The sequence below is a fragment of the Stegostoma tigrinum genome, chromosome 17, assembly GCF_030684315.1.
Source record: "Stegostoma tigrinum isolate sSteTig4 chromosome 17, sSteTig4.hap1, whole genome shotgun sequence".
Classification (NCBI taxonomy): Eukaryota; Metazoa; Chordata; class Chondrichthyes; order Orectolobiformes; family Stegostomatidae; genus Stegostoma; species Stegostoma tigrinum.
This window is the reverse complement of record NC_081370.1, coordinates 1,140,352-1,157,365: the sequence shown is the minus strand read 5'-3', so window position 1 is coordinate 1,157,365 and position 17,014 is coordinate 1,140,352. Positions and strand designations below refer to the sequence as shown.

Genomic DNA, 17,014 nt, shown 5'->3' with positions numbered 1-17,014 from the left:
TCTGATCTCTCAAATGTGAAGACGACTTCATTGTGTGGGGGATTTGGTGCTGGAGGTGATATCATGGAGACAGCCAACACTGATCCTTTGAATATGGCGGCTGGTTTGGGCAGAAAAGTGAAAACAAGGGGAACCCTATCAAGATTCTGGGAGGGAGGGGAAGGGGTGAAGGCAAAAGTGTGGGAAATGGATCAGACACAGTTCAACGCCTTGTCCAACAAAGTGGGAGGGGAAATCCTCGGAATAAAAGAAGACATAATGAGAAGCACTGTGGAAGGTGGCGTCAGCGGAAACTGATGTAACACAGATCAAGAAACAAGGAGAATGGAATGTAATCTGTAAGGATAAGGAAGAAGTGCAGTTCAGGTTGCTTTGGAGTCTTTAGCTCTGCCAATGATTAGCAGGCAGCAAATCTCTGGGAATAAAGACAAAGTCAAGGAAGGGAAAGGCAGAGTCAGAGATGGAGCGCTGAAAGTGAGAGACTGTGAGAAATCTGTAAACAAATCCAACTAATTTTTCCATAGCCAAGTGAAAACAGGAAGTGGCATCAATCCAGCCATCAACACACTGGAAGCGAGCTCAAGTCGAATTAGAAGAAGGAATGTTCCACAAACCCCACTGAAAGACAGGCATTACCAGAGTCCATGCGGGTAACCATAGCCACACCTTTTCCCTTAGAGGAAGCAAGGAATTATTTAACGATAAGTACATAAATAAGAAATATTTGCAGGGATATGGGCCAAGCGCAGGCAAGTAGGACTAGCTTAGCTTGGGATTATGGCTGACATGGACTGGTTGGTTGGAAGGGCTTGTTTCCATGCTGCATGATTCTCTAAGAGAACAATCTCAGCAAGGCAGAGGAGGGCAGTGGTAGATGGGGGATGCTCCAGCCTTCAATCAAGGAAGAAGCAGAGCGCCCTCAGACTGTCCTGGAAGTGGATGCATGAGTAGAGCAATTGAACATTGAAATTTGAACATTGGTGAAATGATGGGCTTATAATAGTGTTCCTATTTGTGGATTTTGGAAAGATAATGAAAGCTGGTTGTGCAGGGTTGGAAGTGGCAGGGTGTAGGGAGGGGATGCTACAAGGTACGGAACCACAGAAAGAACAGCCCCAGAGGGAATGAGATTAGTTACAGTCCTGGAAACAATGCTTTGGTGTTCAATATCAGGAAGGACAAGGTCAGCAGATGCACGGGAATAGCACAACCTGCAAGTCCCTTGTAAGCCACTCACCGTCCTTATTTGGAATGTATCATCGTTCCTTCACTGTTGCTGGGTCAAAATCCTGGAATTCCCTCCTTAACAGCATTGTGGATGTACCAACACTAAATGCACTGCAGCAGTTCAAGAAGGCAGCTCACCACCACCTTCTCAAGGGCAACTAAGGATGGGCAAGAAATGCTAGCCCAGACAGTGACACCCACATCTCATGAATGCTTAAAAATAAAACCAAGTTCAGCAAGTTCAGAGAAAAGTATGTTAGTGTTATCAAAAACACAGTCAGCCACTATGTGCTGCTGCTGCTGCTGCTGCCTAGTCCCTCTAGAGATCATGCAATCATTAGCTAATTTAAGACCTGGTCAATGAGGTGTCAGTTGACATGCATCCATCTACCAACTGGGATTGTCAAGGAATCTCTGGTAATTGCGGTTTAATCCAGCTGACTTTGCACAAATGCTTATAAAGCTTCCTCTATACAAAAGTCATCAAGCTATTTCCACTGGTTTGGTACTCTGCCTCAGAACTGTAGCTTAACAAGAAGCAGAGAAGAACAGAAATTTCAATTTATTTGCATGCTTCATATGGGGAACAAAAATCACCAAAGGTGCTTCATAGTTTTGTAAATCATTCAAAAGTAGATGACGAGCCAGAGGACGTGATATCAGGAAATGTGAGAAAAAGCTTAATAAAGTGATAGGCTTTAGTGAGAATATTAAAAGGAGGAAGGGTGGTTGGTTAAAAGGAATTCATGAGAGGTCAATGTCAGTGGAAGACGACTCCAGGTGATTCCAGAGACAGGGAGCGGCAAGGTGGTGAAGAGCTCTTTTTTAACATGGAGATAGAATGAGGGACCAGGTGTCAACATAAATCAGCAACATGTTGGGTGAGTGGAATCTTGCATGAAATAGAACTTGGGGCTGCATAATTTTGAATGGACTGAATTTTCCAGTCATTTCACAACTATAATTATTATGTCAGAAGGTGGCAAAGACATGGACAGAGTTTCCATGGTAGAGGGGGTGAAGTAGGATTATCACAGATGATGAAGGGCAAAAGAGGCAATCTTTGTAGTGAAGAAAATATGGTGTCAGAAATTCAGCTCAGGTTGTAAAGAATTGCGAAAATTGTGAACTTGCTTGTCCAAAGGCAAGGAGGTCTTTTTGCTTAATCAGAATGGTATTTATATTATACATAAAATGATCTTCATCTGCCTTTACATGGGGTTAGAAATGTAAATGATACTCGCTTTTAAATAGACATGGAGTGCCATATCAGAAAGTTAGTAGTGATATTCACACCCGAGTCCATAATCTTTAATCTGGAAGCACGATTCGGAGACTGTATTATATTGAACAAGTGCTGTGCTGTCAAAGGTGCCACCATTATGAAGGAATGTTAAATTGAGATTCAATATGCCCACCCAAGCGGATGGGAATGTTATCATAGCATGAGTCAAAGTGAAATGAGTTCCCACCAATGTTTATCTCAGTACTAAAATACTGAAACAGATTATCTTGCTGCCTACTGTATTGCTGTTTCTGGGACATTACCATGTTAAAATTTGCTGCTGAGTGTCCTACATTAATGACCAGTGACTACATTTCAAAAGGTACTTAATTGGCTGGGAAGTAACGTAGATCATTGTGATATTCTTTTTGTCCCATCTGGAGTGAGATTGCTGTGGTCTCATTTCATTTAGACACCGAAAGAAAAGGCCCTCAGTGTACATGTAAACCTCAGGAACAGAAAGATGAAAAGACAGAATCATAGAGTTGTAGAGCACAGAAACAGACCCTTCAGTCCAACCTGCCCATGTCGACCAGGTATCCTAAATTAATCTAGTCACATTTGCCAGAAATTTGGCCCATATCCCTCTAAACCCTTTAAATTTGTATACCCATCCAGATGCTTTTTTAAATGCTGTACTTGTACCAGCTTCCACCACTTCCTCTGGCAGCTCATTTCACACATATACCATGCTCTGGGTGAAAAAGTTGTCCATAGGTCCCTGTTAAATCTTTCCCCGCTCTCCTTAAACCTATGCCCTCTAGGCAGCAAAACTGGTGCTGAGTTAACCGTCTTGTATTTCCCTGCAGCAAGCCTATTACTGTTATCCAAGGGTTGATGAATCTAGGCATTTGCTAGGGACTAGTCGTTGACTCTGTAGATAGATCTCGCATAACTTGGCTTGTGTTTAGTTCAGCAGGGTGTAAGTAGAAGAATATTTGATAGTCTGAATCAGTGAGGTAATTAATCAAGAAAAGTTAGCATGTCATTCATCACTTGCGAGTCTGTTCTTACCTGCGCTCGATCTATTCTGTAAAATCGATCAGCGGTAGTAGCTGAAAGGAAAACAAAGAGAAATGAAAATGAAGGATTAAACTCTAATCTAGCTGCTCCCCACAGCATTGTGTTGAACTGTTGCAAAATAGAGAATCACACACTGTTTTTGTTCAGAATGGCCTTTGCTGAAACAAAAATTTGATGCACAACACCATTGGCCAGAACCTGTCAGAAAATCAGAAGATTTCACTTTCAAACTTCTGGCATATTTCACCTACTCTGTATCAATCATTATGACAGATTCAGTAGACCTTGGGAGATAGCGAATAGTGCATATTAATACGGTGCCTCTATTCAAAAAGGTGATGAGAACATATGGAAACTATGGACCCAACTGCTTTAATTCAATCCACCATAAATTATGTGATCATTCATCAGGGATTTTTTTTTGTGAGAATAGAGAAGTTTATGAGAATGAATAGAGGCATTCAAAATTATGAAGGGTTCTGATAGAGGAAGCAATTTCTTCCTAAGTACTCTATCTAAAGTGTTGATGATGAGAGTACACAGATTTTAAATTGATTGGCGAAACAACCAGGTGGGATTAGGAGTTTTTTTTGTACACTAGTTTATAAGATAGAGGAACACAGTTAGGCTATTCAGCTCAGAGTCTGCTTTCCCATTTGATCATAGTGACATGTTTCTCACCCTTATTCCCCAGCCTCTTCCCATAACTTTGGCTCTTGCTTAGTAAGTGGATCAATGTGTACATGTCTTAAAGGCACTCATTGAGGTGGCCTCCACAGCCTTTTGTAGCATTGGGTTCTACAAATTTGCCACACTCTGGCTCAAGAGATTCCTCCTCATCTTAGTTCTGTAAAGAGGATTGTGCCTTCACTCAGAGGCGGTGTGCTCAGATCCTAGTCTAGTTCTTACGATGTAAAAATGTAATACTTGAAAGATTGCTGGAAGAAGATTTAAAGATACATTTCAAAAAAGAATTCGATAAATAGTTGAAAAGGAAATGTTTGTTGGGTTATGAGCAAAGTGCAGATAAGTTTCCTTCTGCGCCAGAACCATTCTATGGCTGAGGCCAGGACTAACTGGGCAATCTTAAAAAGGTTGGCATAGGCACAATGGATTGATTGCCCTCCTTCCGTGCTCTTATAATATGAGATTCACTTTGAGTAGCCACAGGAATACCACTAAGGACTGAGAGAATACACAACAAATGCTTGATGATAACCAGGAACAGAGTGAAACGGATCTGTCTGTGCTCTTGGTGAGAATGGCTGGTTTCATTATTGCAGTGAATTTACAATGGTATCTACCTGTTCCCATGAGACTTTCTTTCTGCTCATGGGAATGTGCTGTTATTTTCCCATAGTTGACAGGTTTCAAATTATCATTAGAAGGTCTTTATCGCCCAACTTCTTTCACATCACTGGGATTCTGCTTGATTTTTCCCAGGACACAAGGAAAGTGAATGCTTGTATGGACATCAAGACACCATGTAATAGCTTTCTACCTTACCATCCCCCCAGGCAGAGAACCTGAGCCTGCCAATCAGCCACCACTACAAATACTCAACAGCCATGCTCGATAAATAAAATTACTATAAAGCACACAAGGTGTGTATTCGTACACAACGATTACAGAATGTGCTTCTATCTGCAGTATAAGAAAATGCTTCTCTACATTCAGTGTTCGAAATAAGCTGGTATCTACAATGCATATACAACTTGTGCAGCTGTTCACTGAGAATAAATTTAGTCATCCTACACTCTCAGCGGGCTGCTGCCTTTGGAGACATCACACTTAGGCATGTGATTCTACATGTTGTTTTCATATCCCCTGTCTGGGCTTCCTTTGGTTTTAGCTGCTCTCCGGGAATGTAGGCGGGTGAATTTAACTTCAATGTTGAGCAAGCTTCTCGTTACAACTTCCAAAGTTTGTATTTTCCTCACACGCTCACTCTCAAACTCTGCTTTCCCTCTTTTAATCAATCCCTTTGTCCTCAACTACTTCTAAACGGCATCCAATCCTCACCTTTGTGGTTTTTTTAGCTAATTTTTATGCTGCTTCTTTAGTTCAAATAGTGACCCTAATTTCCCTTTTAGGCATGGTCAGGCCACACTTCCCATTTTACTTTTGCCCCAGTCAGAAATGAACAAGTCGCACCTGATGTCAATGTTACTTGTCACTTATCAGCCCAAACCTGAATGTTGTTCATGTCCTGCAGCACAGTGATGTAGGTCTGCTTTGTGTCTGAGGGTTTGAAAATGACAAACATTTTGCAAACTGCTAGCAAACATTCCCACCTTACGATAAAACAAGGTAATTGATGGAGTTGCTAATTGGGCCGAGGATACCATGTTGAGGAACTCTTGCCATAACGTCTCAGGGCTGAGATGATTGGAACCACCTTCCTTTGCAAGATGATCAGAGGATTTGATAGGGTGGACAGTGAGAGTCTTTTTCTGAGAGTGATGACATGTAAGCTTGTACGAGGGGGCATAGCTGCAAATTGAGGGGTGATAGATTTAAAACAGATGTCAAAGGCAGGTTCTTTACTCAGAGAGTGGTAAGGGCGTGGAATGTCCTGCCTGCCACTGTAGTTAACTCAGCCACATTAGGGGCATTTAAACAGTCCTTGGATAAGCTGATGGATGATGATGGGATAATGTAGGGGATAATTAGGTTAGTCTTGGATTAGTTCACAGGTCGACGCAACGTTGAAGGCCCAAGGGCCTGTTCTGCGCTGTATTGTTCTATGTTCTATGTGAGCAGGCATGACTCCAACCAGCTGAGAGATCCAACTGACCCATTCACATTGATTCCAGTTTTGCTAGGGCTCCTTGATGCCACACTCAGGAAAATGTAACCTTGAAATCAAGGTCAGTCACTAATACCTCCTCTCTGAGCAGGGCAAGGAAGGCTGCTACATGTAACCTAGGATGAAAACTCAAGGGAATTTTTAAAAATGGCCATTTTCCTTGGTTACAAAAATATTGCAGATGGAAACAAAATGATTTGTTGACAGAATGGGCCAATGAGAGGCAGATATTGTGTGAAGAGGCCTCCCAGGCTTTATTGAACGTTGGTACCCCTACTGTAGATTAATACTGCATTTTACCTTCCTGTCAATCATCACGGCATTAATACCACATTCAATCATCATAGTCTGTCATGAACACACAGCCTCAGCATTACTGGTAGTCATCACTGGCACTGATTTCAGCACGATGGTAATATTAAGATTTACTGTGGAGATTCAGAGTATGCAAAAAGACACTCCTTTAATATTCAGAATAAAATTATGTTTGTAAACCACTCAGCCTATTGGAGCCCATCTAATGATTTGTTAATGCTATTATTCACTTCTAATTATCTGAAATCTTGTGTACAAAGTTCTTGCATGCAGAAATCACTTTTACACACTAATGTCATTATAAAAGCTCTATTCAAGACCGATGACATTGTAAATAAAAGAGTCTTATAATTTCAGTCTATCGACCTGATACTGTTCATCAATGTTACTGGGGAATCAGGGCTGCTGGACGATACAGCACTGTGAAAGACTTCACAGGCAGAGATTTGGGATGAGATTCTGCCTGAGGAGATTTCTGTCGTGGCAAACAAATGTCAAGGAAATGTGCACAATGGAACAGCATTCAGTGCCACAGTGCTTCAGATAGAGCATAGGCAAGCTCAAAGAATGCAGCTGGAATACTGATTGAATGGATTGTTACACAGCCAGCGTACATGCTCAAATCTCACTTTCAGAGCCAGCAGCATAACTGTGGTATGCTTTCACTACTGTGCTGGCACAACAGCCCTGGTTTCAAACAAGGTTCTTTCTGGCCTCTCAGGTGGAGGTGAACAAACAAACAGATCTGTTCGAAGTAGTGCACATGCATTACCCCTAATGCCCAAGTCAAACCTCTGCACATATATCTTACTGCTCCTTGTGAGACTTCCTGTGAGCAAATTGAGTGCTATTCTGCCCTGCAGTAAAACAGTAGCTACACTTCAGAAGTACTTCATTGGTTAGAGAGTGCTTTGAGTTCTCCTGAGGAGATACAAGGAGCCACATTGGTCTAACTTCATTCACTTCACTCCCTTTGCATTCTTTCCCTTTGTCGTTCTCTAGTATTCACTTCCACTTTGCCTCTTCACAATCCTACCAAACCACTTCAGAGTACCTCCCTAGGTGTCCTGCCCTTTCATTCTCTCCCTCTTTACTTTCCCCCGCTTTCCCTCGTCCATATTACCTTCTCTTCTCCCATGCCTTTGAATTCTAAGTGGATCTCCTTCTCAGTAATAACATGCTTGTAACTAGTCTAATGTCGCTTTCATCACGGAAGTATCTGGATTTGAGGAGTTCCATCTATTTTAATGTAGTTTATGCACTCAAGGTTTTCAGAGTTTGTTTGTCAGCATATTAACCAACATTGTGCTCCTGAGATGCTGCTTGGCCTGCTGTGTTCATCCAGCCTCACATTTTATTATCTTGGAATCTCCAGCATCTGCAGTTCCCATTATCTCTCTCTTGCATCAAAAACTGACCTGTTGCTCAGGGACAACTAGTACTGAATACTGAGATACTGCGCACACGGTAGTGGGAACAAATCTGCTTGAGCCTGATAAGGAATGATTTGTGCGTATCTCAAATGCACATGCTTAATACATCAAACCAAAAGGATGCAATTTGCCTGATCTGACACAAGGAACCCAGCCCAGCGGCGGTACTGTGAATGATGCACATCTCAGATTCTACCTGAACAGCACAAATGACGGAGGCAGCATACTGCCACCAGGGGTTGGAGCTCCAAATCCCTTTTTTGCATGATAAACATGTGGAACGTTAGAGGGAAGGGTGGCTGACCTCCCTCCCAGCTCTCAATCCCTGCTGCACGTTGACATGATTGGACTTGATTTACTTCTGTCACGCGTGCAGAGTGTTGTCTTATGTGCTTTACAGGCAGATTGTACTATACAAGTAACATCAGGATTACATCAAGGTAATAGCAGCAGAAGGTCACTGGTAGGGTGTTGTTCTCTTCTACCAGCCGACTGCTGCGTGTAGTCTGGGAAGTCCAAGGAAAAGTCCTGGCAGAATTTAAGTGTGTCAGATCAAAACTGAAGAATGGTCATTTGGTACCAATATACCGAAGCAAAGCTGGCACTTAACAATGCAACATTCTCTTCAGGAGATGGGGGGGATTTGGAAAGCTAAAGCAAAATATAAATAGAATGACCCAATGTAATGGTTTGTGACAGGTGGACTGGGAAGCTAATGTAAAGAAAAGGTATCAGAATTTCTATGCTGAAAATATGTTGTATACGGAGTTAGAGCAAAATTCTTCTCTACCATATTAAAACAAACCACTGCAGATGCTGGAAATCTGAAGGAAAGGCGCCAGAGTAACTCAGTAAGTCTGGCAGCATCTGCGGAGGGAGGGTTTATCTTTTAAGCCCAACTGGAATCTTAGTCACACTGGATTCAAAACATTAACTCTGCTTGCCCCTCTTCTTGGCCATGCTGACATTAATTGCCACGCACTGTAGTAATATTTCCCACTGAGTACTGCAGAGACAGCAGATGCTTTCAGAACTCAAGGCAACCAAACATGGGAACAAAGCAGCGTGGAGATGGAGGAACGCAGCAGGCCAGGCAGCATCTGTAACATCCCCTCCAGCATCTGCAGTCCTTGCTGTCTCGGAGTGATTTATAACTAAACATGGGAAGTTAGCTGCAACTTTAAAATTGGCTTTATGGGCAGGACCTGCTTTAAATTGTCAGGACTTTCTTCTCAATTAAAAACAAAAGGTCTGCTTTATTTCAGATAAATTGGTAACAATGTTCTTGAGGAATTTGTATTTTTTTTAATGATTAAAAAGAAATGCCCACTGGGCACTCTTCCCAGTTACACAAACCTTTGATGAGAAAAATTCATTGTAGGCTGTATTAATTGCAAGTCTACTCAACCTCAGTACGGGCCCAACAAATCCCAGCCTCAGGAAGCATTCAGCATTGCTTTCAAATTCACACATGGCTACTTCAAAATTATTCTTTTATCTGCCAAAAGATTCACCAACTTCTGAACCATTTGACAAACACCACAATCCACCGACTGTTTTCACTGCTGTTTAGATGTGAGTAAATTGCTTGATTCCAAGGTTGGATTACATCAATTTGTGTTGATGGCACTGAGTTCTTCCCGCATCAAGCCCTGAATATTCGCTGTCTTCAAGTAGGTGGCACTTTGCAATCGGATTCTGATTTGCCAGTATTATAGATATCTGAAGGGTAACAGCTTCATAGTCAGATGGCATCCTTCTTGTCCCACTCTCCAACCGCACCACCACGCCGCGCCCCCCCCCAACTCCCCATTAAGCCCAACAACCAGCTAACTGCAAATCTCAAGATGTCCTACCAATAGACATGACAACACAAAACCTACAATGGCACTTCAGTGCAGGCCACACTGTCACTGGTGCTGCCTTTCAACTGAGAAATCCAACTGAAGCCCTGTCTACCAACTCAGGGGGATACAAAATAGTGCGTTCCACTCTCAGAGGAGTCACAAACTTACCCCCAAAACAAAAATAAATCAGCTTGGGGGGTTGCACTTGTACATCTGAGTCAGGAGGGATTAGCAAGTTCAAGCTTTTCGCCAAAGATTTGACAGCGTAATCAAAGTTGGCACTCCACTACAGCACTAAGAGAATACTGCTTTGTCACATGCACCATCTTTCAGATGATGTTAATTCAAAGGGCCATTTGTTGTGTCGGTGGATATGAATGATCCCAGAGAGAACAGGGGAATTCCTCTCGCTGCACTAGTCAACAGTCATTGAACATCACTAAAACAAATGATCTGGTCATTATCATATTGTTTTTGGTTTATTTTCAAAACTTTATTCGTGGAGTATAGGCATCGCTGGCTGGGCCGACCTTTATCACCCATTTCCAGATGACCTTAAGAAATGGTGGCAAGCTGTCTTCCTGAACCACTGTAGGCCATGTGTCGTAGGAAGATCCAAAATTCTGTTGGGCAGGTGGAGAAGGGGGGAAATTCCAGGATTTCGACCCAGTGACACTGGAGAAACGTTATACAAATTTACAAGTGAGGATGGTTAATGGCTTGCAGGGGAACACACAGGAGGGGGGGGGGGGTTCCCTTTTATCTGCTGTTGTTGTCCAAAATGGAAATGGTTGGGTTGTAGGTTTGGAAGGTGCTGACTAAGGAGCTTTGGTGAATGTCAGCTGTGCATCAGGTAAATGGTAACTCCCAGGATATTTATAGTGGGAGATCCAGTGATGTTACAGCCATTGAATGTCAAAGGCAAAAGGTTAGATTTTCTCTCACTGGAGATGGTCATTGCCTGCTTGACATGAATGTTACTTCCCACTTATTACCTCCTTGTCACAATCGGACATGGACTGCTTCAGTATCTGAGAAACACAGTTCCACCTGCTACTAGCACAGACCGTGCTCCATTGCAGCCTATCCAGAAAACATACGAGAACGTCAGGTCTCCAATCACCCCCCACATTCATAAACACCTCCCTGCAAATCATTCATGTAATCAGATTGCTACCTCATTATTATTACAAACCAACCCACTACATCCTCTAATGGCTCCTAATCGGCAACATCATTCCTTCGCTCGAGTTGTAAACACATCCAGAAAGTTGGCCACACACAGCCATTGCTTTGTGAAAGCAGACAAAGCTATCTGAATCCATAAGTTGTTCTTTCTGACCAGATAGGTAAGTAGACCAGGTGAAATATTCAAAACTATATTTTTCTGATGCATTTTTAGCCTTTACTGACCTATCTGACTGAAATCTGTATGAAGAGTCAAGCTGCTGGCACTCACTCTTCAGCATACACACACACACAACGAATAGGAGTAACTCTTCTGAAAGACCGTCTGCCATTTCTGGGAATGGTGACCACCTTTCATGTGTCTTGGATTCAAAGGCTAACCTCCTCTAGACTTCAGGAAATTAAGGAAATGCAAAATACTATGGATGATGGTGATTTGAAATGAAAGAGAAAGTGCCTCAGCTTTTATTGGGTAGGTTGAGTTTGTGAATGAGATTGGATTAGGCTTTCCTCATTTGCCAAGCAAATAAAACTGAAGGCTTATTAGCATGGACTTTTCAATTACTCAATTTCACAGAATCACAAAATTGTTACATTTCAGACAGTGGCCATTTGGCACCTTGAGTCTGCACCAGCTCTCTGAGTAGTATCAGTGCCATCTCCTCCTTTCTCCCCACAACCCTGTGTATTGCTTTAATTTAAACAGTCATCCAACACTCTTTTAAATGCCTCAATTGAACCTGGCCCCTCCAGGTAGTACATTTCAGAACCTCATTACATGATGAGTGAAAAAGTCTTCTTTCTCATTTCTCACTTGCTTCTTTTGAAACAATTAAAAACCGTGCCTCACTGGTTTTCGATCCTTTTACGACTGGGAACATGTTATCTCTATTTGATCCATGCATTCCACTCACAATTTTTAAAACTTCTAACAAATTTCCTCATAGTCGCCTCCTCTGCAAGGAAAAACAGTCCTAATTTCTCCAAAGCATCTTCATCACTGAGATCACTGAGAATGTGCATGGGGCATCTCCTGCTCATTGTATCTTCAGCTGAATTTAGCAAAGCACCCTGCTCAAAAAGTTTTGGTTGCAAGGTTAGGAGAGGCATAATTTGAAGAAATTCAACCTCATTTCCTTTCAGAATCAGCATTAACACTTGTATCGACCTTACTTTGGGTAATTATAATATTTCTCTCCTCAGGAGTGTCAATTTTGGATCAATGGTAACCCTGTCATCGCAGAATTAAGATCATGAGATCAAGTCCCTCCAGAATACGAGTACATAATCAGGACTGCACTGACAGTCCCAGCTTTCATACGTTAAGTGATTAGGATTACTATTTTAAAATCCTAATCAATAGTCATTCCTCAATTATTATCACTAAAACAAATGAGTTGGTCATTTATTTCAGTGTGGCTTTTGGGATCTTTCTGTCCTGCGATTTGGTTGTTACTTTTCCTATTTTATAATTGTAACCATACTGCAAAAGTTCTTTTTCAATTCAAGTAATTTGGGACACTCTGAGAACGTGATATGCAAAGTTGGCTTTTCTTTGTTCCCTCGCCCCTCACAAACATATGCCACAGCACATAGCTGTCTTTAGTGGTAAAGGCAGGAACACTGTAGGAGTGAACAACGGATTGTTGCTCCAGGCTTTTGTAGCAGCTCAATGTCATCCCCAGCAAAAGTACATTTCAGAGCACACACATGACAAAACTTCCCTGGTACAAAGCCAGCCTGTCAATGATTAAAAGGTGGTCCAACTAAACCACATCCCCTGCTTTGTTAGTTTTCCAAGGAAAAAAAAAAATCAAAATCTGCACAGGAAGAGCAAAACCACCTAAACTCCTGTGGATTGACCACATTGCTGTGCAGATTTCTTTTTTCAGGAGCTTTGGGGAAGAGGACATTACACAATGTACTCTGCAGTAATGACCAGCACAAAACAGATGCCGTGATGTTCAATGCCATTATTTTACTTTTAAACTTTTGTCAGGATCAGAGCAAAGCATAAGAAGTCTATGCGGTGGAAACGTGAATAGCACAATATTCATATGGGGCAGCAGTCAATTTCTGAAAGCTTGGGCAGATCAGGATTAAAAATAGAAAGGGAAAGGACAGTCATTTCTGATGAAGGGGTCACAACCTGAAACACTGGCACTGGTTCTCTTTCCTCCAATGCTTGGGGGTCAGTTAGCTCAGTTGATCGGATGGTTGACTTGCAATGCAGAGTTGCCAACAGCATGGGTTCCCAGACTGACTGAGGACTCTTCATCCATTTTCCCCACCTGAAAGTGTGCTGACCCTCAGGTTAAACCACCACCAGCCACCTCTCTCTCATGAGACAGCAACCTTGTTAAGTCTTGTGAGACTTTGGTGACTTTACTTCCAATGCTGCGAGTCTTGTTGAGCATTGTTGGGTGGCATGGTGGCTCAGTGGTTAGCACTGCAGCCTCACAGCACCAAGGACCTGGTTCAATTCCAGCCTCAGGCAACCATCTGTGTGGAGTTTGCACATCCTCCCAGTGTCTGCGTGGGTTCCCTTCGGGTGCTCCGGTTTCCTTCCACAGTCCAAAGATGTGCAGGCTAGGTGGATTGGCCATGCTAAATTGCCCATAAGTGTTCAGGGGTGTGTGGGTTATAGGGGGATGGGTCTGGGTGGGATGCTTCAAGGGGCAGTGTGGGTTGGTTGGGCCGAAGGGCCCATTTCCACACTGTAGGGAATCTAATTTACAGTATTTTCTGTTTGTAATATCATTTACTAAGTGTACTTTTGGTGTTCTTATACAAGCAAGGACAGTTTCCTCGTAGGATGTGGAATGAAGATGCACTAGATTAATTCCTGGGCTGAAAAGACTGTCTAATTAGGGATTACTGAGTAGACAGTCATGTATTAAAAGCCAAAAGAACCGCAGACATTATAAATCAGAAAGAAAAACAGAAGTTGCTGGAAAAGCTCAGCAGGTTTGGCAGCATCCGTGAAGAAAAAATCAGAGTTAACGTTTCAGGTCCGGTGACCCTTCCTCAGAACTGTTGACAGCTTGGAAAACGTCAGTTTGTATGGCCCTGTATTTCCTGGAATCTGGAAACTTAAAAGCTGATCTCTTTGAAATATATAAATTATCAAGTGTCTTACCAGGATACGAGTTTTAGGGGGACTGTTTCATTAACAGGACGAACAGGGCCACGGTCTCAAAGTAACAGGTCCACCTTTAGGATCATAGAATCCTACAGGCTGGAAACAGACCATTTGGCCCATCAAATCCACATCAACCGTGCAAACAGCATCCCACTCGTACCCACTTCGCTATGGAGGTGACGAGAAATTTATTCACTCAGAAGTTCGCGAACTTTGGGTCTGCAAGATTGCAGCAAATTCTCAATCGTTGAGTATTCAGAACTTGATAGATAATTTTTAGCCACCGAAGGAATCAATGGATATGGGAACCTGGTGAATAAGTGAGCTCATTTGAAGATCAGCAATGATCTTACGGAATTGGAAAAACAAGGTCCAGGGGATCTTTAAAGACAAACACAAGTCTTTGACAGTCGGAAGTTGGGGAAATTATAATGACGAACAAGAAACAACAGAATAATTAATCACAGTCTTTGGTTTGTTTTCACGAAAGACAGCATAAATAAGCTTCTAGAAATGTTAGGGCGCCAAGGTTCCAATGAGGGGGCAAATTTGAGGAAATCAGTATTTTGTAAGAAAATAGTGCTCGGAAAATTAACAGGGTTAAAGGCTGACAAATCAGCAGGGCCTGATAATCTACATCCATACGACTAAAGGAAGCACCCCTGGAAATGCTGGAGGCATTTCTATGGACTCTAGAGCAATTCCTATGAATATCACATGGCAAATGTAACTTTGCCACTTAAATAGGAGGAACAGAAAATAACAGTAACTTATGAACCAACTAGCCTAACATTGGGAGTGAGGGAAAAGTTTACCACTACGTTAAAAGAGCATTTCGAAAACATTAATGGAATTGGACAAAGCAACCATAGGGTTATAAAAGGTAAGTCATCTTTAACTAAGCTATTGGAGTTTTTTTGAGGATATAATTAGAATGGCTAAGGGACGTAGTGCATTTAAACTTTTGACAAAGTCCCTCATAAATGACAAAGTTAAAGCAAGTGGGATAGGAGGTAATATTCTGGCATGGATTGAGAATTGCTGGGCAGAGCAGACGGTGTGAGAATAAATGGGTCTTTTCCTGAACGATAGGCACTGACTAGCAGCGTACTGCATGGATCAGCTATTCACAACGTATATAAATAACCAGGACGAGGAAACTAATGCAACATTTCCAAGTTTACTGACAACACAAGACTGGGTGGGATTGCGAACAGGATGCTGAGACAAATTGAGCGAGTGGACAAATACATGGCAGATACAGTACAACATGGCTAAATGAGATGGCTAATACGGGATGACTTTGGTGTGAAAAACAGAAAGGTAAAGTATCATTTCAAAGAGTGATATGTTGGAAAATGTGAATGTACGGAGTGATTGGGGTGTCCTTGTACACCAGTCAATGAAAGTAGACAGGCAGGTGTTGTAGGCAATTAGGAAGGCTAGAGGTTTATTGGTCTTCATTGCAAATGGGCTTGAGATGAGACTGAGATGTCTAACTGCAGTTATACAGGGGCTTTTTGGACTCTCTATCTAAGAGAGGATAAACATGCCATTGAGAGACCTTAGTGAAGATTCACTAAGCTGTCATCAGGGATGGAAGGACTACTGTATAAGAAGAGAGTGGTTTGACTGAGCTGTTTCACTTGGGTTTAGAGGGTGAGAGGGGGGAGTTGATTTGCTCAAAGTACATAGAATTCCAACAGGGCTAGACAAACTAGATCCAGGGAAGGTGTTTCCCCTGGTTAAGGAGTCTAGATGAGGAGACACAGTCTCAGGATATGGGGTAGACCGTTTCGCACTGAGATTACAAGAAATTTCTTCACTCAGGTAAAGAACCAGTAAAATTATACACCACAGAAGGCTCTGGAGGCCAAGTCCACAAGAATATTCAAGGAAGAGGTTGATGCCTTCAACATCTAAAAATGTATCAAACAGCATGGAAAGAAAGCAAGAAAGAGAAGATCAGCCATGATAACTCTGAATGGTGGAACAGGCTCAAAGGGCTAAATGATTTCTCCTCATTTCTGTACTTCTATAAACTTCTCCCCCATCTTTTTTTCTCACGTGAAAAGAAAAATCAATCATGTGTAGGTTCTCCCAAAAGACTCAAAACCCAACAAGTCCTGACCTGTCTTTGTAAAAGTTCAGCATTTTTTTTGTAGTATTTTTCAGGTTTACGTTTCAGATTTCCAGAATTCAACAATGCCCTCTTCTTATTGACATATTAACACTGAATTTTGTGATATAATTCAACCAACAAAATGCATGGCTTCAATTATGAGCTTTGCTAATTCTAAAGTTCACCTATGAAAAAAGGCTTCAGTGAAACAAGGCTAAATTTGCAATATAATAAAATGTGAGGCTGGATGAACACAGCAGGCCAAGCAGCATCTCAGGAGCACAAAAGCTGACGTTTCGGGCCTAGACCCTTCATCAGAGAGGAAGGGTCTCTCTGATGAAGGGTCTAGGCCCGAAACGTCAGCTTTTGTGCTCCTGAGATGCTGCTTGGCCTGCTGTGTTCATCCAGTCTCACATTTTATTATCTTGGAATCTCCAGCATCTGCAGTTCCCATTATCTCTGATACTAAATTTGCAATAGTTTGCCTGCGAACTATCACTGTTGCCAATTCCTGTGTAGGTACTTGTTTTCTGAGACCAACTTCTAATGTGACCAAGGAGCAAGATCAGTAATCAGGCTAATTCCAGTGAAGCACTTCAGTTTGACATTGAAGGGAAGTTCAA

General features: G+C 42.1%; 1 protein-coding gene across 3 annotated transcripts in view; it reads right to left on the bottom strand.

The window, feature by feature from the left end:
• dgkza (diacylglycerol kinase, zeta a) overlaps positions 1–17,014 on the bottom strand; it is a 616,491-nt gene that overhangs the window by 137,070 nt on the left and 462,407 nt on the right. For all 3 annotated transcript variants that reach the window (XM_059651884.1, XM_059651885.1, XM_059651883.1), the window contains exon 25: positions 3,527–3,567. In XM_059651884.1, coding sequence (XP_059507867.1) covers positions 3,527–3,567 — 41 coding nt within the window. The remainder of the gene's footprint in view (positions 1–3,526; positions 3,568–17,014) is intronic.